General features: G+C 34.7%; 2 protein-coding genes across 2 annotated transcripts; both read left to right on the plus strand.

Moving 5' to 3' along the window:
- The first annotated feature begins 1,877 nt into the window (after positions 1 to 1,877).
- Positions 1,878 to 3,676, plus strand: LOC110818626 (Heavy metal transport/detoxification superfamily protein). The gene is made up of 3 exons (XM_022047561.2): positions 1,878 to 2,725; positions 2,896 to 2,971; positions 3,152 to 3,676. Exons 1-3 carry the CDS (start codon positions 2,519 to 2,521, stop codon positions 3,280 to 3,282), a joined length of 414 nt encoding a protein of 137 aa, XP_021903253.1. The 5' UTR covers positions 1,878 to 2,518; the 3' UTR covers positions 3,283 to 3,676.
- Positions 3,677 to 20,779: 17,103 nt separating this feature from the next.
- Positions 20,780 to 23,633, plus strand: LOC110818648 (DUF538 family protein (Protein of unknown function, DUF538)). The gene is made up of 2 exons (XM_088208086.1): positions 20,780 to 21,389; positions 23,373 to 23,633. Exon 1 carries the CDS (start codon positions 20,914 to 20,916, stop codon positions 21,379 to 21,381), a length of 468 nt encoding a protein of 155 aa, XP_088064212.1. The 5' UTR covers positions 20,780 to 20,913; the 3' UTR covers positions 21,382 to 21,389; positions 23,373 to 23,633.
- Positions 23,634 to 25,136: the final 1,503 nt, after the last annotated feature.

Genomic DNA, 25,136 nt, shown 5'->3' on the forward strand with positions numbered 1-25,136 from the left:
ATAATAATAATATTATTATAGAAGAAGAAGAAGTTATTAATTGGAATTAGATTCAGATCAGTGCAGAGGGTTCACGAGGAGGCGGCTGGGAATAAAGCAAGCACTTGATTTGAACAACTGTAAATAGTAAGTACAGATGTGATTTAACATTAAAATAGGAGGAGGTCACATGGAAATTAGGTTAACTAACCCCTCCCAAAAACTTTCTTCAACTTCAATCTTTACTTTTTTTGTATTACCTACCAAAGAGTGGAATTATATATGTTTGGTACTTTTATCTATACGTGTATGTTAATCATTATGCATGTTTAAAATTATATCAATTAGTATTTTTACAGTTTTAATCATGTAAAGAAAAAGAGAGAGAGATAGATCCAAAACGTTTAATTTGATTGGTGGTTGTTATTTTATTTGCTAAATTAAATTCATTACTCCTCTGTCATTACCAATATAGTAATAAATTTATCGTTAGCTTTTTACTTAATATAATAATAAAATTAAGTTAATTTTTATTTTTTTATTATAAAAATTTAAATTTAAATTTAAATTAAACTGTACCTTCTTAATAGAAGATAATATATATTATATAATTAATAGAAATAATAATATAACGAGAGTTTTCAAATCCTAAAGTTTGAAGAGATGAAGCAAATGGGAGGTTGTAGTAATCCAATAAGCAAGTCTCTCTCTCATTGCCTTTGCCTCTCAATTATTATTTTGAGTGTCTCTACAGGGAAAAGAAGAACAATTTATCATTTTTAATTCATATATTATTTAAAATAATCTGAATTGGAATAAAATAAAACAAAACAATAACATAAAATTTGAAAACAATTATAAAAAATAAAAATAAATAAATAAATTCTGGAAAATGCCTCCACGGCTACAACTATATAATCCACATGAAGCGTTTGGTTAAAGCCAGCTTTGCCTGCTTTCAACACCCAAAGTCACGTGACCAACACGTGCCTTGCATGACATTTCTTCTTCTTTTTTTTTTTTTTTTTTTGGCTCAAAATTCCCACGAAATTAAAGAGAATAATTATCATCACATGGACCAACCTGTACATATAGAGGAAAACAGATCCATTAACGATCAATACATAATGCATAATGTATGCACACACATATATATATATATTATATATATGTTTGTATTACTTGTATACATATATATATATATATATATATACATACATGCACACACATTCAAAGATCCAATAATTAATTCACGCATACATTTCTGAGCTCACCCATCCAATAATTCAAGGCCGCTTATCCCATTACCTATAATAATACAATACTTCTGTCTATCTTTTATCAGAAGAAGCCAAGGGACACATATGGTTCAAAGCTATTAAAAGTTATATAAGCTTCTAAATCCTTATCAGAGTTGTAATTTCTGAAAAATAATTACTGGTTGTAAAAAAACATTTCGTAGGATTAAATAGGCTAATGGGGCAGATGAAATGAGAGGGCAGTCATGGAATTTTGTCTTGATATGACACAACATATATCATGAATTCTTCCCGTGCATCACTTCAGATTTTGAAATATTATGTAGTAGCAGTGAGTCAAATCTATCTTGCTCCTATCAAATAGTGAGAACTAATTGTATGAATCATCCTTTTATACAGTTTCAGCTATATATACATACTTACGTATAGAAAGAGAAAAGAGGGGATGTAAATATTAATACATTTGTTTGAAAAATACAAAGCAATACATATATATAAACATAATTTCATTCAAATACATAATTTTTTAATATTAATTAGTAGTGGGAGATGGTAGCTTATCCAAATGTAATCTAATAATAAACATAAATATTTCTTTCTTTAATTTTTTAGCTATAACTCACATGTTCTAACTCAATTCCCTTCCTTCCTCCTCACTTCCTCACTTATAACCCACTTCGTTACACCACTCACTTCTCATATATAAGTACTTCCTATCAACACTTGTATACATACGTATACATATACATATACACGTATGTATTTCCTGGTTATAATTGGATGAGTAGCAGGCTTTTAGTTTTTTGTCACTTAATTAAGCTACGGCATTTCTTTTCTGTGTCTTTATTAGTTTCTGCTTCTAATTTCTCAAATTTCTTGATCATGGCTGGCTAAAATGGGTCTTGGCCTTTGCTGATCATTTTTTTTGTTTAATTTCCTGGGTCTTTTTTTTTTCCTTCTCCCAATAAAATTTGACCCATTGCTACTACCCTCTGTCTGTCTCTTCTGCCATCCCATATTCTTCTTCTTTTTTTTAATTATTTTTCCTTTCTGATCTCTGGTACTGTAATATTATATATATATATATATATATTCATATAAAATATGCATACTAAAGTACAAAGAATTGTTCTGTTGCCCTTCTATATATATGTAAGGGATAGTCTTTTCCAGTTGAGGAAGGAGGACCAGATCTTTTAAGTTAGCTAGATTTGTACAGTGTAGGAAGATTATATATCTAGCCAGTTAGGGTGATAGATACATATATCTATATATATGGTATGGGGAAGCTGAGTTTTGGGAGGGTGTTGGATTGTTTTAGTGTTTCTACAGGATGCTCTTGTTTCTGCATGAATACTCTCGAAAGGGATGAATTTGATGAAAAGAAACCATTGATTAATGATTCTGATCACAAAAAATCCCAGCTGCTCAAATTGAAAGATGTTGTTGGAGGAAGCCAGACTCTGGCCTTTCAGTTGAAGCCCAAGGTATCTACTTGATTCAATCTCTCTCTCCCTCTGTGTGTGTGTGTATATATATGTATATATATATGCATATTTATATTGATGGGTTGTATAATATACACATATATATATATATATTTGATGGGTTATACAGTAAATTTTAATTTGTTGATTTGAATGATATGGTGGTGCAGATGGTTGTGCTACGGGTTTCTATGCACTGCCATGGCTGTGCAAGAAAAGTTGAGAAGCACGTCTCCAGATTAGAAGGTACCTACTTTTATTGTTTTTTGTTTTCATTTTCTAAAACTAATTTATTTATATTTTAGAGGAATTAATTTATTTATCTCATTGTGTCTTTAAAGAAATCCTTTTTTCTTAAAAAGAAAAATATATTAATCTACATTTTATGTTTTTAATTAATGTAATTAAATTGTGAAAAATTAACAGGAGTGACGTCATACACAGTAGACCTGGAAAGCAATAGGGTGGTAGTTATTGGAGACATACTCCCATTTGAAGTGCTGGAGAGTGTCTCCAAGGTCAAAAATGCTCGGTTATGGGCTTCTTCTCCTTGTTGACTGATCCTCATTACAAAATCTCAAACTAAGAAATTCATATCATATATATATTTTTTTTAATGATATATATATATATATATATAAAATCAATATACATTATATATGTGTGTACGATCAAATATACATATTCTATTCTTGATCGCTTCTCCTTTTTTTTTTTTTTTTTTGGGGGGGTGTAGAAATTTTAGGTGTTATACATGTAAGGTCTATATGTATGTGTCCAATGCTGCCCTCAGGTTTTGTTTTATTGCTACCAAAGCTGCAGCATTGTAATTAATTATATAAGTAATTGTAATTTCTTGTTTGGTAATTTATAATTTGCCAAAAATAAATGCACGAACAATATGATGTAGAAAAGTCAGCAGCCTTATATGAAATGTGATGTTGTCCCAAACTTGGTAGACCATGCCATGTGCTGTGATTTGAACCATCTTATTGTGCAATTTTGTAATTCTCTTATTTCTTCTCTCTTTCTTTGAGAATTACATATATATATATATATATATATATTTATGTACCAGTGTTTCATAGGGTATCATATCCCACACACACACGCACACAATGCGAAGATATTCTACTCCTGCATATTGATTTTATCTAATTATGTAAAGTTTATATGGGCAAATAGGTTGGTTTTTTTTTTTTTTTTTTTTATGAACTGAGAATGTGATATTATTGATTACATTTGAAGAATTTCATGTGAAAAAGATATGAAGTTAATCAAATAGGTAAATTGGTAAGTCTTGATATAACAAATGTCAATAGTATTAAGTTTAGGAACTCGAGTACTTCATTAATTAAAATATGCACAATTTATTTATAATTTTTAAAAATTCAAGTAGACATAAAAAATCATTTTTAAAAATTAACAAACACTCTCACAAAATATAAAATTTGAATATCGTTATACAACAGGTGATAGGCAATTCTAAAATCCCCTGCTAGAATAATTTATAATTAGATAAAACTAAAGCTTAAAAATTTATGAAGTATCGATAACAAAAATATGTTTCATATGTGTAATTTTTTTGAATATATCAATTTCAAATAAATAATAGATATTTAACAAAACATTGCTTATGAAAATATACTAGATAAGCGTATTTTTATTTAATTATTTACGAAATAAAAATAGTAACACTGTTGTAATTTTTTTAAGGAAAAATCTAATCTAACATTGACCAAAAAATTTATTTTTAAAACGATGTACAATCTTTTTTCAAATTAAATCAACACATATTAACCAAAACCAACCATTTAAAAAACAAATATATGTACATATACAGGCATTTTATAAAATTACAAATTCTGAAAAAGGAAAAAAAAAGGTGGACCACAAGTACGGAAAACCCCGTTCAATTAGTCCATTAGGCCATGTGTATTGTCAAATCGACCAAAAAATCTCCCAGCATAAATCGAAAGGCTCCAACACACGTCTCAGCCTTTCACAGATGGTGAAGTCTGTTATCTCATGATGAAGTTTGTTAAACCAATCACGAGCCTGCGATTTCTGCATATTACGGCCCGGAGACTTTCCAAGGCACTATTAAATCTAATTAAACTATTATCCAACCACACCAACTTGGTGTCTGCTCCGAGCTCATCCTCATGATGCATATATAAACAGTTGAAAAAGTATCACCTCTTTGCGATGCGGGACGTTAATGTGGTAAAACGCCAGATGGTACGCATCAAAATTGATATTCCATACAAGGAATGTGGCAGACATTCTCTTCTTTCGATGTGGGACAAGATATGTGGTTAAAAAAAAAGACTAAGATGCAGGGTGTAGTTCTTGAAAATATATTTACAATTATAGCTAATTGAAGTATATTTTCGATGGTGTAGAAGATGAACAACTCAAACCATTCTCCTACCACACCATCTTGAGGTTCGTTAAAACAACTGCCTGGAGGATGAAATATTGCATCTTCCTTCACTGTCCGACAAGGAATATGGTAAAAAGACTATCGTCATGTTTGGATAGTAGTAAATAGTAATAAATTAATGTATGGTACTTCACGGGCGTAATAAAATTCTATTTATTTTAACTTACAACCTGATGAGATGGTAATAAACAGTATTTAATTGGTATATTTTGAATGAATTTTAAAAATCACTAAATCGCTGGTATGTGACAAACAAATAATTGTATTTTTCATTATACCCTCATAAAATATACTTAATTTTCGTTATACTCTCGTATATAAATAATTATTTCAAACATATTTTAATTTTTTATTTCTTAAAATAATTTTAGGTTTAATATAATAATATATAATTACAATCATTTGTTTTTAATATATAAATAATTTTATTTTTATTAAAATTAAATTAATATGATAATATAAATAATAATTATTTATTTTATCAAATACAAAAATTTAATTTGATTATGTATAATAACTATTTATTTAAATATAAATTTAAGTATATTCTTATATAATTTTTTTTCTCATTACATACTTTTTATATATTATTTACTATTACATATAATAAGATAGAGGTAAGTTAGTAATTTGACTAAAATACAAACATATCATTCTATTATCCAAACAAAATAGTTATCATTAACATACATTAATACATAATTATCTAAATATAAAAAAATTTTGTCATTCACATCATGTGTCATTGTTATCCAATCATTCCTATTACCATACATTAATTACTTATTACTAAAATTTATCCAATCAGTCTAAGGGTATGTGGTGCCCGTAGGTCATGCTTTTTGATAGACTACTTCAAGTGGCTAATAGGAAATCAAAGATGTGATCAATTATGAGCGCATTCTTCGCTGTGTAAGGCCCAGTAACTTTCCAAGATGTGGTCCAGTTAAAATAAATAATTATATGAATTAACAAAAATGTTGCTTAGACGATAACAATGCTCTTTATACGATGTGGGATAGGGAATATGGTAAGATGGCTTGGTATAAGTTGTAGTTCCCTCTGTCTGCTCTTTGATAACTTCAAATATTTTTTTCCTTGTTGTGGACTTTCCAGAAGTGATCCAACTTGCTTAAACCATGGTCCAAAGGTACAGTCCTCAGTTAGAGTTGAAGATATTGCTCTTCTTTCTATATGGAACAACGAAGGTAGTAAAAGGTCAAGATATGCAATATGGTTCATCCCATAGTCTAAGAGTTTTTAGTTTTAGTTAATCTTCTTCTTCTTCATTGAAAAAGATGTAAATGACTGACTTTGCCTCTCCAAGACTAACAAATTTTTCTTCATCTCTCTCTATCAAATCCTCTTAGACATAGAACATAGCTTAAATTATTAAAATTAATTAAGATTAGTTAAAATTAATTGATTAATTAATTTACTCATTTACTAATATTATTACCTAAAAAATGCTAGTATAGACAATGATGCAACACCCATGTGTTGTGTAACAGCCCCGGAAATATTAAAAAGAAATTAGTATTTAAATATATCGAATGCGGAAGCGAGATCAAAATTTCAGTTAACATCCCTTACACGAAAAACCAAAAACGTACTTAAAATATAAAAGATTAAACTAACTAAGAAAGAAACTCGAAAATAAACTATGCGTATGACTACAGAGTCTCTAGGCATCCCCTTCGTCGTCCTCCTGCGGAACGGGCTCGGGAACCATGTCTTCCTGATCTGAAATGGTTAATTAAGGAGTGAGCTACACTAGCCCAGTAAGAACATCACGATATCTCACCGTCACGGAGATAAAGGTGGGTAGAAAAACACAAAAAGACCAATGGAGCATAATTTACAACAAACTCGTTTATTAACATGAAAACCTTTACCATCCACTTACCTTGGTGGAATTTATGAAAACAATATAAGAAAAACAATAACATTATCATAATCATTGAATAATCTAAGCTGTAAAACATAACACTTATCACGCCTCTTGTAATTCAATCATTGTACAACATATCTTTTTCTCATTTACCAGCCTACTAGTATCCGTGGGGGTCCATAGGGGTTCCGCTACCCGTTAACCTTTAACATTCATAATCAGTTTCCAGGGCCATTCCCATACCCCGTCCGGTATGGGCGCCAAAACCATGAACCTCAATACCCCGTCCGGTATGAGGGTGAAACGGGCCGTCCCCATACCCCGTCCGGTACGAGCGCCAAAACCATAAACCTCAATACCCCGTCCGGTATGAGGGTGAAACGGGCCGTCTCCATACCCCGTCCGGTATGGGCGCCAAAACCGTAAGATCTCCATACCCCGTCCGGCATGTGAGACCACAATCCCGGTAGGGTTCCCTACGGACCCGGTCCGTCCACCATCTCCCAGGATATCTAGTCAGGCTGACCCCCATAATACAATTATCAGTCTACACAATCTTTCATTTTCCTTTTCCTCAATCAGCATCATCAATTAACATACAAACAAGCAAACAGTAATTCATGCCAAACAGACAACATACAGTATCAGTTTTTCAGTCATTCAACCCATGATTAATAAAAACGTAGTATATGCACACAAATCTGTAAAATGAACACATCAAACCTCATTTTGCATTTAAAGCTGTAAACATGCCAAATAACAGTAAATCACCAATCACACTAGACTCGGGCTCCATTAGCTACCTTAAGCAATTTCACACTTTCGTTAATTCAAGAAATACCGTTTTATCATTTTGAACTTTAATACCGTGATAGAAAATAGGGTGAGGGGTCCTTACTTGTTTTCGAGATCCGAATACGATTCACAGTGCGCCTGCAGGCCGTCCCTAATTTTCCCTGAATTTTTCCCGGGAAACTGAAACACACTAAGAGTACCTGCACGTGTTCCAAAAAAAATCCAAATTAGGCCCAGGGCCTCTTTCGGCCCAAATCGCAACTCCGGCACGGCGGCTCCGCCGTGCTCCGGCGACAGCGCCGCCGCTGGCGGCGGCGAGTCGCCTCGGGTTGGCTGTTTTCGGCCGTTTTTGGCCGAATTCGGCCACACTCGCATTGGTCCTTGTCAGAAAACAACCCTAGGGCCCTCGGGGGGCCAAAAAATCACGGAAAAACGGAGCTTACCGGCGGCGGCGCTCTCGGGTGCGGCGGCTCTCCGGCGAGGTTCGTGTTTTGGTGATTCGGCTCCGGTCAACCTGTAGAGAAAAGAATGGTGATCACGGTGATATAAAAATTGCATCGAACGGAGGCCAGGAAGGGCCTCGTCGGAGGCAAAAATCGAGAGGGGGCGCGGGGGCGCGGCGGCGCCGCTGGACTTCGGCCGCGTATTCCGGCCGTTTGGCCGGGATTTCGGCCTCGATTTGGCCATAGGAGGAATCAGCGGGGAAAAACGAGTCGGGGGTATGAAATTTACCTCGATCGGCGGTCGGAAATTTCCCCGGTGCGGCAGCGAGTGGCGGCGGGTGGCGGCGGTCGGCCTCTGGTTCGTCTTCTCCGGCGAGCGGCTGGCGGCTAGGGTTTGTGGTCTGGTGTGGGGGTTCTATTTATAACCCCTTGCCTTTTGATCACAGCCGTTCATTTCGTTTTAATCTGGGCCGTTCGTTTTTGATTGAATCTGGGCCGTCCGTGCGTTTGAATCTGGGCCGTCCGATCGCGCGATTGATCTGGGCCGTCGGATCGCACCCACGCGGATCGCCAACGTGGCTCCTTTCGGAGTGACGCGATCTTGCCACGTGGCAGGCCCCGGTTGGCCGGGACTGCTGACCGGGCCTGCTGACGTGGCTGCTGACGTGGCCCCTTTTTTTTTTTTTTTTTTTCCTCCTTTCCGGGTGCTACATGTTGTCCATATTAGCAAATTTAAAACAAATATATATGTGACTTGATACGTTACATACTACATCAACATGCAAAAAAATGGCGATGAAAATTTAATATATATAAAAAAAAATTTATTTCTTTTTTGAAAGTACATGCAAAAGTTTGAACAAAAGAACGTGTATAAGAGAATTCTTTAATATTTTTGTCCGTAACAAGCAAAATTTTGATATTTAACCTCATTGGCTAAAATATCAAAACATTTCTTGTACCCATAACTTGACACATCACACGTTATGTCAACGTGCACAAATAACACGATTAAAAATTAATAAAGATTGATAATTTTATCTCCTTTTTTAAAGTATGTATGAAATTTTGAACATTTTTGTATTATATAGAAAGAAATTTACTCATTTTTTTCTATATTCATATTTCGTTCAGATATATACATACATATATACGAATATATACTTAGATAACACCTCTATATTTTAAAAAGTTTAATTTGACTCTTATAATATGTTTTAGTTGAAATATAATTTACGTACTTACTTTAATTTAGTTAAATTAGCTCGTACCCATTAACAGTGCTTTAGAATGGTTTAGTGATTGTCAACTTGTCTGTCCCGTGGGAAACACGCTGGTAATTTTTGGACAGTGTGGCTACTATGTGAGTAAAAACACCAACCACCTCTTTTTCCATTATTTAGGTTTATCCCTTTATAGAATAAAAATTATGCATATTACCTCACTAAAGAAAAAAAAAAAAAAAAAAAAATTATTGAAAAAAAAAAAGCCCTTATGAGCCTTATAATACACTGAAAAAATTAAGGGGTTCGTAAAAAACTCAAGTGTTTTTCATCATTGACCATTTTGGTTATCGAGTAATCAAGAGATTTACATGTTAATTAAATATTAAATTATTTTTACAAATAAAATGTTATGTGATATTTAACATAAAAATTTACTTAATATTAAATTCACTAATAATGTTAATAACATCTATCAAATGGAGACTAATATATTTATTTTTTAAAAGTAGAAGAACTAAAACAAAAAAAAAATATAGATAAATTCAAATATTTAAAAATAATATAAGTATTTAGGGCTATAATGTATACATAATATATATATATATATATATATATGTTTCAACAACAAATGTTGACTATTAAAGAAGCCAATACATGGCCACGCAATAATTTAAAAAATTTAGCAATATATGTGTGTGTCTGTGTGTGTATATACCAATAAGCCACTATAAGTTCAATTTAATTTCCATACTTCTGCATACAAAATTATTATATATATTATATACACAGAACCTAAATAATTCATGGTGGTCCAACATATTCGTGACACTTTAATTTAATATTTATGATTGTAAAGGCCCAATACTTTAAAAAAAATAAATTTATGATTTAAATACAGAAGCAAATAATAATGTTATGGTTTACATTTCTTACACAGTAAATTAGAATGCTTAATAGGATTACGGAAATGTCCCTACTACAATCACTCGTAAAAAGAAACAAATAAATGATTTAAAATAAATAGATAAATGTCCTAAGGATTAACCTTCACTACCTCTTGAAGAGCCTCGAGATCACAGCCTTCTTGCTGATCGGGATCTAGATCCTGCTCCTCTTAATTTAAAATGATTAATAGAATGGTAAGTTACACTAGTCTAATAAGAATATCATGTTAATTACTGACATAGAAAACAAAAGTTGGTAAAAATCATAAAACAACTAATGAAACCCTTAATTTAAGTAAATTTATTTATCATGAAGAAAATTGTTTATTCTATACTTTCATTACGAGTTTTCTAAAAATAAACTTATGAAAACTAATATTCATACAACTTTTCAATTTAATGCACAAGTGAACAAAAAATAACAATTTTCCTTTCTTACCTGCTTATTTGTATTCTTGGGCTGTCTCCATACTCTATCCAGTAATGGGCGTCAAATATTCTATCGCTTCGATACCCCGTCTGGTATGAGGGTGAACCATATCTCCCAAACTCTTCCGGTATAGGACTTCTCAGTCCCGTCCAACTAAGGTAACGTTCACGGTAGGGTTTTCTATGTATTGGATCCGTCTGCTCTTTCTCATGATACACAGTAAATCTTTCACATAAAGATCTCCATCAACAAAATAAACACCAAACACATACCAACCTCTCATGTCATATTCACGTATTAATTAAATGACATTTGTGCAAACAACACAACTTCATACTTTAATAACTGAGAAACATACTCAAAACCTTTATTTTCAACTCAATCAATCATATAAGAATTACAATAAGACAATCAATAACGAGAAAGTAATTAAATGTGATAATTTAAATCATACGGTGAAACAACAAATTATTTAGGCAGTACATGAAAATAAATAGACAACACAGATGAGATTAGGACGAACATACACTGAGCAATTTTTCAACTCCACTAATGACCTGTAATTATTATTAAGATTTTTTTAGTTTTTATAAAAATACACAATTATAAATTATTAAGCCTCCATTTATCGTAACAAGAAATAGGGTGAGGGATCTTTACCCAAATCAGTATTTTGAAATGCCGAACTATCTCCTACACCTCTCAATAAGTCTTGAGTTTCCTGAATTTTTCCTGCGAGAATCCAAGATACTCGTCACCTACTTAAAAATACCAAAAAAAATCCCTAAAATCAGCGTTGAAAATCTTTTTCGGCCAAATTTAGGGTTCCAACATGGCATCGCAGCCGTGCTCCGGCGGTGGTTCACCTCAGCCTAGCCGATTTTGGTCGATTCTAGCTGTTTTACATGTATTCCTACGAAAAAACATATTAAGGGGCATTGGTTGGTCAAAAATTACATAAAAATCGAACCTACCAGTGTAGAGGGGATTTTTCAAGTGCAGCGGCTCCGCCAGTTCTCATAGGCTTCTTCTTATGCTAACCTGTACAGAAAAGAACAGTGAACACAATGATTAGAAAATCATATGAAATGAAAAATGGAAAGGAGCTCATCGGAGGGGGTTTTGAGTTTCAACCACGGCGGCTACATTTGATTTTTCCCACAGTTTTATGTTCACCCGCTGTCCCTTTTGCTCCGATATGGCCACGGGGAGGCTCAAAATTGAATTCCGAGTGGGTAGGGAGAAATTTTACCTTTTTTGATGGTTGGTGATGGCTCCGGTGCAGCGGCGGTCGACCTTCTTCTCCGGTGGCCGGTCCTACTTCTCTAACGAGGGTAGGGCAGCTAGGGTTAGGATTGTCATAGGACACGATATTTTTATACTCATCCCGTGTTGATCTGGGCTGTCCATTTGCGTCAACATGGAGCGAGGAGAACTGTTTGATTAAGCCGATTACATGGGCGAATCTGGACCGTTCATCGTGATTGGTCTCATATGTCCGATCACTCTTAAGGAAAAAATGAATCTAAGCCATTCACGTGCCTGGGATCAAACCTGGACCGTCGGATCGCTGGGCACGTAGAATACCGCGTGGTCTCCCATGTAGCGCTGACGTTAGTGTGTTTTTCTAAGCGGTGTGCTCCGGTTTGTCAGAACTGTTGACTGAATCGTTTCACATGGACGAATTTTTTTTTATTATGGCCCATTATTTCTAATTTTTCTCTCAAAAATACCCTCTGAACTCAAAGTTTTACCCATTTTCTCCAAAATTGCTTTCAATCACGCTCATAACCTATTTTTCTCAAATAATTTAATAAAATTAAATTAAAAATAAATTTTTTATTATTTTTATAATTACCAAAATTGATCCCGAGCTAAATTTTGAGCCCGAGTATTACAACTCTCCCCCCTTAAGAAAAAAAATTTGGTCACTCAAATTTGTTACCCTCTCACTTAGTCAAATAGTTAGAGATACTGGGCTCTGAAGTCCGATTTTAGCTCTTATGTGATTTCTTTTTGTGTATGATTTTGTCATAGGACCTTGATGAAGAGAATTTTTCTATTGCAGAGTACTCTATTTTTTCAGTCTACAATGACCACTAGTGTCTCCTCATAAAATAGATCATCCTAAAGTGAAGGGGGCTCGTGGGATAAGAAGTGTAAAGGGTCCGAGTTGTACTTGTGTAGCATGAAAATATGAAACACATTATTAACCCTAGACAGCTCTAGAGGTAGTTGAAGTTTGTAGGTGGTCGTACCGATCCTGTCTAAGATCTCAAATGGCCTAATGAACCGGAAATTTAATTTTTTTCTTTTGCTAAACCTACTGATTCCCTTAAAAGGGGTCACCTTTCTCAAATTCTAAATCCCTCTTCCAAGTATCCTTATAATTCTTTTGTCTGCTCTGAGATATCTAAATGTTATTTCTGATCTTAACTATCTTGACTTTAGTCTCCTCTACAAGATTGGGTCGAATAATTTTCTATCACTCATCTCTTCATAACAGATCGGTAACCTGCAAGGGTGACCATACAATTCCTCGTACAAGGCCATGTCGATATTTTCTTGGTAGCTGTTATTGTAAGCAAACTCTATTAAATGTAGGTGATCATCCATATGACCTTGAAGTCTATAACACAAACTCGGAGTATATCCTCCAGTGTGCGGATCGTCCTCTTTGATTGTCCATCAATTTGAGGGTGGAATGCGATACTAAGGGATAACTTTGTTCCCATTACTTGCTAAAAACTAGACCGTAATTGAGAAGTGAATCTGGGATCTCTATCGGATACCACTGTCACTAGAATTTCATGTAACATAACTATCTCCCAGATATACATTCTTATTATCTTATCCAAAAAGTCGGTTATCTTGATAGCCAAGAAGTGAGAGGACTTGGTGAAGTGATTGACAATTATCCAGATAGCATCATGTCCTGAGCGTGCCTTAGGCAACCCTATCACGAAGTCCATTGTAATATATTCCTACTTTTATTTCGGGATCAATAATGACTGAAGTGACCCATCTAGGCATTGATGCTCTACGTTAACCTGTTGACATACCAGACACTTAGAGACAAAGTCAGATATCTCTCTTTTCATCCCGTTTCACCAAAACTGGGGTCACATACTTTGATATATTTTAGTACTTTTGGCATGTGTGGCGAACTTTGAGTTATGAGTATCTGTCATAATGTCCCTTTTCAGTTCACTGTCACCTGGAATATACACCTTATCCTGAAATATGAGCCATCCATTGGCAAAGACTCGAAATTCTAGGTTTACTTTGCATCATTCCTAAGAGTTACTATGGTAGAATCGGTGGATTGGGCTTCCTTTATTTTTTGGATCAATTCGGGTTAGACAGTTAGGTGGTCCAAGCATGCAACTCTCTTCAAGTCTTAAAGTCGTATCTGTTGTAAAACCCCTTTTGTTATGCATTCAGAAACTACTAAGTGAGCCAATATACCTGTACTTTTTCTGCTAAGCGCATCAGCTATAACATTACTCTTACCCGGGTGATACAAGATATTGTAATCGTAGTCCTTGAGGAGCTCTATCGAATGCCTCTGAAGCATGTTGAGATCCTTCTGAGTGAATATATAGTTTGAGTTCATATGATTAGCATAAATCTCAAAAGTCTCTCTATATAAGTAGTAACGTCAGGTCTTCAAGGCGTGGATAACTGTGGCAAGTTCTAAGTTGTGAGTGGGGTATTTCTTCTCATGACTCTTCAACTGTCTACACTCATAGGTTATGAAATTCCCATGCTGTATCAGAACACAACACAATCCTAAGTAGGAGACATCACTATACACTGTATATCTACATGTCCCACTCGGTAAAGCCAACACTAGTGTAGTAGTCAACCGCCTCTTGAGTTTCATAAAACTCTTTTCGCAATTCTTGTTCCATTTAAACTTAACGTTCTTCTTTGTAAGTCAAGTCAAATTAGCGGTTGGACTAGAAAATCCTTCTACAAACTTGTGGTAATAACCTATCATCCCCAGAAAGTTACGAATCTCCTTAACCAATGTAATTTCTCCCAACCAAGCACTACCTCATGTTTTTTTAGGTTCACTGATACTTCATCCCTTGATATGATATGCTCTAAGAAGGTAGCCTGCTCGAGACAGAACCCACACTTACTCATTTTTGTATACTACTTTTCCTCCCTAAAAACCTACAAAACTTGAGTCAGGTTATGAGCGTGTTCCTCTCTGCTCTTTGAATAGATCATGATATCATCGATAAATACAATGACGAATTGATTTAGGAATTATCTGAAAATTCTGTTCATCAAGTCCATAAAAATGGCTAATGTGTTGGTTAGTTCAAATGATATGATCAAGAATTCATAGTGCTTGTATCTAGTTCTTAAGGCTGTATTGAAAATGTTCTCTGCCCTAATCTTTACCTGATTGTAATCCGAACACAAGTCTATTTTGGAGAAGACTTGAGCACATTGCAGTATGTCAAAAAAGTCATCAATCCTAGGGATGGGGTACTTGTTCTTGATTGTGACCATGTTCAATCCTCTATAATCAATACATAATCTTAACATCTTATCTCATTTCCTTGTAAATATGACTCTAGCACCTCAAGGAGACACACTATGTGGGATGAACCAATTATCCTGCAATTCATTGATCTATTTCCTCAGCTCTTCCCTCTCAACATAACTCATACGATAAGGTGTAACCGAGATAGACTGTGTGTCAGGCTGAAGATCTATGGTGAACTCAACTTCTTTGTCCACTATCAGTTTAGGTAGTTCATCAAAAAATACATCCTGAAAGTCTCAAACTACCAGAATATCTTGAATGCAAATTTCTTTCTTAGGTTTGTCTAATGTAGATAAAATAACCTAGTTAAAATACTATGTATTAAAAAAATTATCATGAGAGAATAATGTTTAAAATTTTTATTAACTTATAAATAACTCTTTATTAGGAGGGTTGAATACAAGTTTCTTATAAAAACAATCTACGGTGGTGTGATATGCCACTTACCAGTTCATGTTTAGAATTACATCAAAGTCTCACATATCAATCTCTATTAGGTCAATACTCAATTTCCTAACTACTATGTCTATGATACAAGCTTTTTATATAACCTCCCTCAATAGTGTTCAACTCCTAGGATGAGACACAAACAACATAGAATCAAGTCTTTCAGGTAATACATTCAAGTTTGGTGTAAAAAAATGTGAGGCAAACGAATGTAAAACACCAGTATTAATCAAAATATGCACAAGATAATTACAGATAGTGTATGTACCATGTATCACGTTTGGGTTAGCTTCAGTATCCTACTGAGTGAGATTGTAAACTCTACCCTAGATGGGAGGTCTGACTTGGTCTTAATTTTGCGGGCACTCTCTCGCGTAGTGTTGGGCACTCTCACATATGTGGCATGTATTATTGAGATGATAGCAGGGTTGGTCCTTATGATCCTTGCCACAATGCTGATAAGTCCTATCGCGTCTTGTTATCGGATCCTAAGGAGGAGCCTGAGTCACTGGCCTAAGCCTCTTGCTCTGCTGAACCGGTGCAGTGGGTGCTGGTCTACAGTGTGAGATCGGGGGTCTAAGATTCTCCACTACTGGAGGAAAGAAGTAAAAGTTCTTCTCCACTAGTTGTGCCTCGACCAGAACGGCTGTGTAGGCTGAGCTCAAATATGCACAATTGTTGTCTGATATTAGGAAAGAGGCCCCACTCGAACTTTTTTATCTTCATGCCTTCATCCATCATACTCTCAGGGGAATACAAGCCCAACTCTAGGAACCTTCGGGCATACTCCGACACAGTCATATTACCCTGAACCAACTGTACAAACTCCATTTTCTTCAAATATCAGAGGTACTCTGCATTAAATAAATTGTTCCCAAGTGATTTGAACGGATAGGGTGACCGCTTGAGCTACCACCAGCAACCTGCCTTATCCACGAGCATATAACTGGAAAGTACGACCTTTTATTCAGAAACTACCTCAAGAGTCGCGAAGGCCTTCTTTGTCTCAGTTAACCAATACCTGGTCTCTTCAAAAGAGGATACTCCTGTAAAAGTAGATGAGTTTAGTCTTTTGTACCTTTCAATGTAGTCTAGGTCCATCATGGTTAGAATTGGGTCCCGTGAAAAAGGGACTGGATTGTGCTGTGGAGGGACTGGGTAACCTTATAGTTTGTTGGATAATACGATGGAGGCACCGAATTGTATTGTGGCAGTACCGGATGACACTGTGAAGGAGCAGGGTTGTACCGGGGTAACTCTCGATCTTTCTATTGTAAGGGTGGCTCAAATTGTGGCAGCAGAGAGGGTCAGGTAGCTCCTTCATTTCCTCTCAGGCCTACTAGACAAAGATGAGTCTTTTCAGCATCTTAAAGAGTCGATCAATATCTTCTCAAAGCGAACCATTCCTGGCTGCTCAGTTTAATGGGGGTCTTCCTCTCCTCATTTCCTTGTACCTACATTTTACAAGAGAAGGTTAAACGATAGTTTGTATTTGGTATTTTTTAAGTTTTTATGTATGAAATAGTTCCGAGAAATATGGCTCTGATACCAATTATAAAGGGCTGAGACCTTAAAAAAATGAATTTATGATTTAAATGCAGAAGCAAATAATAATGTTAAAGACTTACATTCTTTACACAGTAAATTATAAAGCCCAATAGAGTTATGAGAATGTCCCTACTACAGTGGCTCATAAAAAGAGGCAAATAAATAAATATCTTAGGGTTTAACCTCTACTAGCTCTTGGAGGGGTCCAGGAGGCAAACTACTCACAACCTTCTTATTGATCAAGATCTGGATCCTATTCTTCTTGATCTGAAATTGTTAATAGCAGGGTGAGTTATACTAACCTAATAAGAACATCACACTAATCACTTATACAAAAAATAAATGTTGGTAAAAATCACAAAATAACTAATGAAGCCCTTAATTTAAGTAAATTCATTTATCATGAAAAAAATTATTTATTCCATATTTACTGTTATGACTTTTCCAAAAATAAATCTATAAAGACCAATATCCATACAACTTTTCAATTTCATGCACAAGTGAACAAAAAATGACAATTTTTCTTTCTTATCTGCTTATTGGTACCTCTGGGGTCTATATGGATGTCCCCCTACGCATGAACCAAATATCCAAATTTATCAATTAATCGGTCGTCCGTATATCCCGTCTGGTAATAGGTGCTAAATATTTCATCGTCTCGATATCCCGTCTGATATGAGAGTGAATCATATCTCTCAGAATCTTTCGGTATGAGATTTTCCAGCTCCGTCCGACTAAGTTAATGTTCACGGTAGAGCTTCACATGTACCAGGTCGTCTGCTCTTTCCCAAGATACCTAGTAAGTTTTTCACATAAAGATCTCTATCAACAAAACAAACATCACGCGCATACCAACCTCTCATATCATATTCACATATTAATTAAACGGCATTTATACAAACAACACAACTTCATGCCTTAATAATCGAGAAACTTATTCAGGGCCTTTATTTTCAACTCAGACAATCAGATAAGAATTACAATAAAGCAATCAATAACGAAAAAGTAATTAAATGTAATAATTTAAATTATACAGCGGAACAACAAGTAATTTAGGCAGTACATAAAAATAAATAGGCAACACATATGAGCTTAGGGCAAACATACACTAATCAATTTTTCGCATTCACTAGTAACCTGTTATTATTGCTAGGGTTTTTCTAGTTTTTACAAAAATACACAATTATTAATTATTAAACCTTAATTTACTGTAACATGGAATAGGGTGAGAAATCCTTATCCGGATCAGTATTTTAAAATGCCAAACTATCCACTACACCTCCTAACAGGTCCCGAATTTCCTAAATTTTCCCTGCGGGAATCCAAAATAGTATCTTAAAATACCCAAAAAATCTAAAATTCCGTGTTGAAAATTCTTTCTAACCAATTTTAGGGTTCTGACACGGTGGCGGTTCGCCTCAACCTGACCAATTTTGGTCGGTTTTAGCTGGTTTTACAGGTACCCATGGGATAAAATATGTTAGGGGGCTTTGGTTGTTCAGAAATCATAGAAAAATCGAACCTACCGGTGGGGGAGGGGCGGGGTCCTACGGGTGCGACGGCTCCACCGATTCTCCTTCGGAGGTGGGTTTTCTTCTTCGACTAACCTGCACCGAAAAGGACAGTGAGCACAATAGTCAGAAAATCGCGTGAAACAGGAAATGGGAAGGGGCTCATCGGAAGAGATTTTGAGTTTTGGTTGTAACAGCTCTGCCGAACTTTGCCCTCAGTTTTTGACTCACCCGTTGTTCATTTTGCTTTGATATGGCCACAAAGAGGCTTGGAATTGAATTTCGAGCGAGTAGGGAGAAATTTTACCTTTTTAATGGTCGGTGGTGGCTCCGGTGCAACGACGGTCAGCGGTCGACCTTCTTCTCCGGCAACTGGTCCTTCTTCTCCGGCTAGGGTTAAGGTTCCCCTGCGACGTGATATTTTTATATTCTTCCTGTATCGATCTGGGCTGTCCATTCGCGTTGATATGGAGTGAGGAGAGTCGTTCGATCATTGCCTGTTTAGGCCAATTGCATAGACGAATCTAAACCGTTCATCATGATTGATCTCGTCTGTCCGATCACGCCTAAGGAGGGAACGAATCTGAGTCGTTCACGTGCGCAGTATCGAACTTGGGCTGTTGGATCACTGGGCACGCAGATCGCCTGTGTGGCCTCTCGCGTGGCACCGACGTCAGTGTGTTTTACCACGCAGCGTGCTCTGGTTCATCGGGGCTGCTGACTGGGTTGTCCCACGTTACTGAATTTTTTCTTTTTGTATTTTAGTCCCTTGTTTTCAATTTTTTTTTTCAAAAATACTATCCGAACTCAAATTTTCACTTATTTTTTTTTAAATTGTTTTCAATTACACCCTAATCTAATTTTCTCAAATAATTTAATAAAATTAAATAAAAAATAACTTTTTATTATTTTTATAATTACCAAAATTGATCCCGGGCCAAATTCCGGGTCCGGTATTACAATGATAGTTTTTCTGTGAGAGATACATTATAAATTTTTTAACTTTGAATCTCTAATTTTTTCAAAATAAACAAACAATGTCATCTTCTTTTACATTCAAATTTCTTTTTTTATATATTTTTATACATATATGTCTTTTTATATGAAACAGAAATTAAATACTAATCATCTACCTTATCTTCTTTTTTTTTTTTTCATAGCTCAATTGGAACAACATTACCGCAAGGCTAACAATAAAAATATATAATTAATTAGACAATAAAAAATATTTAATAAAAACGATAAATCAATCTATTTCATTCAGAAATAAGTTGAAAATCACTCAAAATCGTCAACGCATCATGGAGTCAATTTCTTCATGAAACCTCACAATTTTTTTAATGTACTCTTAAACTCAAGGTATTTTTTTTTTTTTTGGTGAAATTAATAATGAGAGAAAAGATAGATAACACATTTGCCACGTAGATATCATACTAATCAAAATTTAAAAAATTGCTAGCATGTCTAGATAGGGGTTAATTTGAATAAATTTAACAGAAAATGGTTGTATTTGAATAAAAAAAATATGATAAGAGCTAATATGAATTTTTCCAAAAAATAAAAAAATACAAGTGCTATTTTAAGTACAAAACTTGAAGCTTTAATATGCATAAATATATTAGATATTTAAATTTGTAATAATATGAAGATCAAAAACAGAAAATCTTGGTGCTTCATGGATGGGGTAGACATTGGAAAACCTGAAGTTAAAAGCCCAAATGAGCCCAAGGCATATCTTCCGAGCAAATAGCATATTCCCCAAAACCGGCGTCGTTTACGACGCTCACTTGGTCAATTGACTTCAACTCCCACCATCTTCGTCCTCCTTAAACCATCTTCTACCCGATAGACTTTTAACTAACTTTCTCCGGGGGCTCCCAAATTAATTGATCATTCTAAACAATTTCTTTACTATTTCAAAAAGAAAAATCTCAACCCTCAACATGGGAAAATCTCTCTTCCTCTTTTCTCTCCATTTTATCCTCCTTATATCTCTGTCCTCTCAGGACCCGAACCCGAACCCGAACCCGAAGCCACCGACAGAAGCCCACACGGAGCTCACAAACTACGGATTCCCAATCGGGCTACTGCCGTCCTCGGTGAGCGGGTACTCCCTGAACCAGACCTCAGGATCGTTCTCGGTGGACCTCGGCGGCGCGTGCAGGATCACGCTCCCTCCAGACAACTACTTGGCCACCTACTCGAAGAAGATTACCGGAAAGATCGTGAAGGGTCGGATCGTGGAGCTTGAAGGAATCCGGGTCCGAGCCTTCTTCAAGTGGTGGTCAATCACGGGAATCAAGTCCAGTGGGGATAATTTAGTGTTCGAGGTGGGCATGGTCTCTGCTAAGTACCCATCTAAGAATTTCGATACAAGCCCCGACTGTGAAGGGAAGCGCTCTGCTTCTTAATTTGAAAGGTAAAATTCAACTATTTTTTTTTCTTTTCTGTAAATTATGTCATTTGAGGATTTCTTGTTTGAGTTATGGATTTTGGGTTTCTTATCTATTGGAAAGCGATGTTAAAAAGGGCAAGAAAATGTTAATTTGAAGATTGATGCTTTTTTCTTCCAAATAAAATGAGGAAGTCAGACGATTGAATATCTGAAATATCAAATATTCTTTATTATTTGTTCTCTGGGTTTCAATTAAGAAGACAAATAAGGAGATTTAGCTTCAGATTTTATAATTATTAATGGGTTTTAAGATATTTACCATTAAGTTTCCAATTGATTTTTATTATTAATTTTCTAATTCTGGTTCTAATATGTTACTGTTGTTAGTAGGATAATGTATAATAAGTTATTAAACAATGCACAGCTTCTTGGATTTATGTGTTGATGCTGCAATTCTTCTGTTCCCCTTTAGTTACAGAACTTTTTAAAATTGCGTTTTTAGTTGGATCTTCTTACTATCTTAATTGTCAAGTCTCTGTCCCTTTGTGTTGATAAGAGTAGAGGTGTATAGTTTGAGGACTCTTCAAGTACTCTTATTCTGTTCTTACTTTGTTTATTTTGGAAATTTTTATTCTCGAATAAAATGGGTTGGATTGATATTAGTCTGGATACAGCAAAATAATTCTATTAGATATAATATACCTATTGGATCTAATAAAAATTAAGTACTTTTTGTTAGAATTGTGAAATTTTGTAGCTCAAATCTTTGATATTCTTTTATTTATTACTTGTACCTATTATTTAGACCGAGTACCATCATCCAAGAGGTATCCACCGAAGAAGATTTTTTTTCCTTCTATTTTTTCCTTTCCAGTCACTTTGATCTCTTCCGTTTCGTCGATTTTGTCTGGATCCTGCCTTTCCTCCAAAGTACATGTTCATTTCACTTGTTGTTACCTAGTTTATTCATATGCTCAAACTGTGATTTTTGGCTTCTTAAGCTTTCGCGGTTATGAATTTTGAAGATGATATTAAGTTATACATAGATATGCAGGCATGCCTTCTTATACATATTTTACCTATTTTAGCTTCTGAGTAGTGAACACGTACCATTTTCTTTAATGAAGAAATTATTGTAGTATAATGGATATACAATGACATGATATCTCCTTTTATTTTTGTTGGAAGAAAGACATTAGAGTGACTGGTAAGATTTTTGAAGTTAATTATAATTACCAACAATAATAAAAGTTGATGCTACATTTGTGGATTAACCTGATTTGATTAGTTTGGTTTATATATTAGTGGATTCTGTTATGTTAATCCCTTTGTAAATTTAATTATAGGAATTAAGTTTTTTATCAGAGGCAAGGTTTAGTTACTTAATGTTCAAGTTAGGATCTGATATTTTGGAAGCTGTTGTCAATGAGAATCCATTTGGTTAACGTAAAAAAAGAACTTGGGGGAACTGGGTTACATATACCCAATCTAGATGTACTTGGTTAACTCATAAGTGGATAACCAAATCAGATTTTGTCGACTGTATAGCCATCTGAATCGATCAGTCTGGATAGACTTTAATCGATAGAGGTTCAGTTTTCTGGGGTTGATAGATTTTCTACTTTGGTGCAATATAAATTATTGATTGACAAACTTAGCTGCTATTTTGAAAATGTCAGGAGGATCCTGAAAAATTGTTTGGTAGAGGCAAGGGGGTCTTTTCCAGTCGATGAACAAATTAATTCCCTTTGCTAAGAGGGATAGATTTGAGTTACTCCTCCCTGGTTCATTAACCAACTGCAGATTATGTAAGAGCTTAGTGTTAAATAATAAAATTGTGACTAATCATTCTAAAAATTTAAGCTGATGAGAAATGGTGTAGTATATTATTTGTAAATTAATATAATCTTCCTATGCTGAGGTGCGCTAGGAATCAAGTACAAATTCTCTTTATCTTGTGCTAAAAATAATTTAATATAAATTAGAGGTTTTTGTCAATCGTTGCAGGACTTGGCATGGCTGAACGTATTGCATTACGATGTGGTCCTCAATAAGGTATATGGTAGTAGCGTATAAGATAACTGTCAGTAATTAAATGTAAGGTGGAAGACATATTTATGCATTTATAAGCTAGCAGCTTTTTTGTCTTCACCTTCTCTAGCTTTGTATGGATGTAAATGGTTTGGGACCCTGTATTTCAACTAAGGTTTATGATCTTCTGCAATTATTTTTATTTTTTTTCTAAAATGAAAATATTAGGTTTGATTATTCATCTTTTTTTAATAAATTTTATATTTATTATTATTTTTTTAAATATGTAGATTTTATTTTGATTTATTCTCTTTTTCTACTTTTTTTTAAGTATTTTTAACATTAACAGTCTTAATTTTTGTTTTTTTTTTATAATTATTTTTATAAACACAGTCTAAAATCTGTCGAACGTTGTGAAAAAAAAAAGTCAAAACACAGTATTGCAGCATTAATTGAGTCAGTGAAGTGGAGGGATGACGCCAAATTACGTTTTACACATTGATGGTCATAATAATGCATGTGTAAAATGTACATTTATATTCTATACGCAGATGTGAGAGAATTATTTAAAAGAAAAGAGTTAAACAAAGTGGTTCTTAAATTTTATAATTAAATTGATTTTTTCATTATAATAATTAATATGTAACATTCCGGAATTTGAAACATTGAAATTTGGAATATTTAAAAATTTAAAAGTAGGAAATTAGAGATTTAATTTTTAAAAGAAAGGGTGTTAATTAAATAAAATATTACACATTAAATTTAAAAACAGTTTAAAAATAATTTTGAACCCAAAAGTTTATTTAATAGGAGTTTAGGGACTTAAAAGGAGAAAATTGGAAATTTTTGGGCATTAAAAATAGTGCCTAAGGGCTTAATTGAATTAAAATATGGAAATTAGGGACTTCATGCAATTTTAGAAAGTCTTGCTACGTCAGTGTGTGATGTGGTCACGCGGCCAACAACCTCATGTCGTGTGGCAAACATACAGACGTGCATATGCATGCGCGGCTATCTGTATAGCAATCTGCGTAATGCAAGATCGATCGTTATGCATTCACAGGGGGTTGATCGTGTGGTCGAGGTTCAATTCCACTTGGATCACGATCCGACTGTTGGGAAGGGTTCTCGCTTAGGCACGATCCACAACTAAAGATTCTTCTCGCCATGTTTTCGAACGAATGACCAAGATCACGTATGGGCGAATTGATCCAATGGTTTGCATGCATTCTTGCCTCACACGTGATGGGACGGCTCTGTAGGCTTTGTGCCAAAGCTAATCCAATGGTTGGGAGTCTATTTCAAGTGGATCATGATCCAACGATCTATATGTGTCAACCGTAATGATGCGCGATCAAATGGTTCACATGTGAGATGTCAATCGCACGGTCATGATCATTTCCTGCCTGATTTGATCAAACGATTCAAATTTTATCTCATTTAAATTTTGAATGGACGGTTAGATTTTCATCGTGCTTTCACCAATCGAACGATCCAAATCGCGAATTGGGTAAATGACCCAGATCGCGCATAGATATGATCTAACGATTGAGATTTGATGCAGGTAAATAACAAAAATACCATTAATGAAATCTTAAATCATGTAGCCACGATCTAAGGAATTTTGATCCAACAGTTGAAATTTAAATCTTGGTGGTAAATGGACGGTTTTGCCTCAAAGCCAACGACCCAATTCTCAAGATGGAGATCTAACAGCCAACAACCGACTTATTTAAAGGG

This window comes from Carica papaya, chromosome 7, assembly GCF_054855325.1.
Source record: "Carica papaya isolate Zhongbai chromosome 7, ASM5485532v1, whole genome shotgun sequence".
Taxonomy (NCBI): domain Eukaryota; kingdom Viridiplantae; phylum Streptophyta; class Magnoliopsida; order Brassicales; family Caricaceae; genus Carica; species Carica papaya.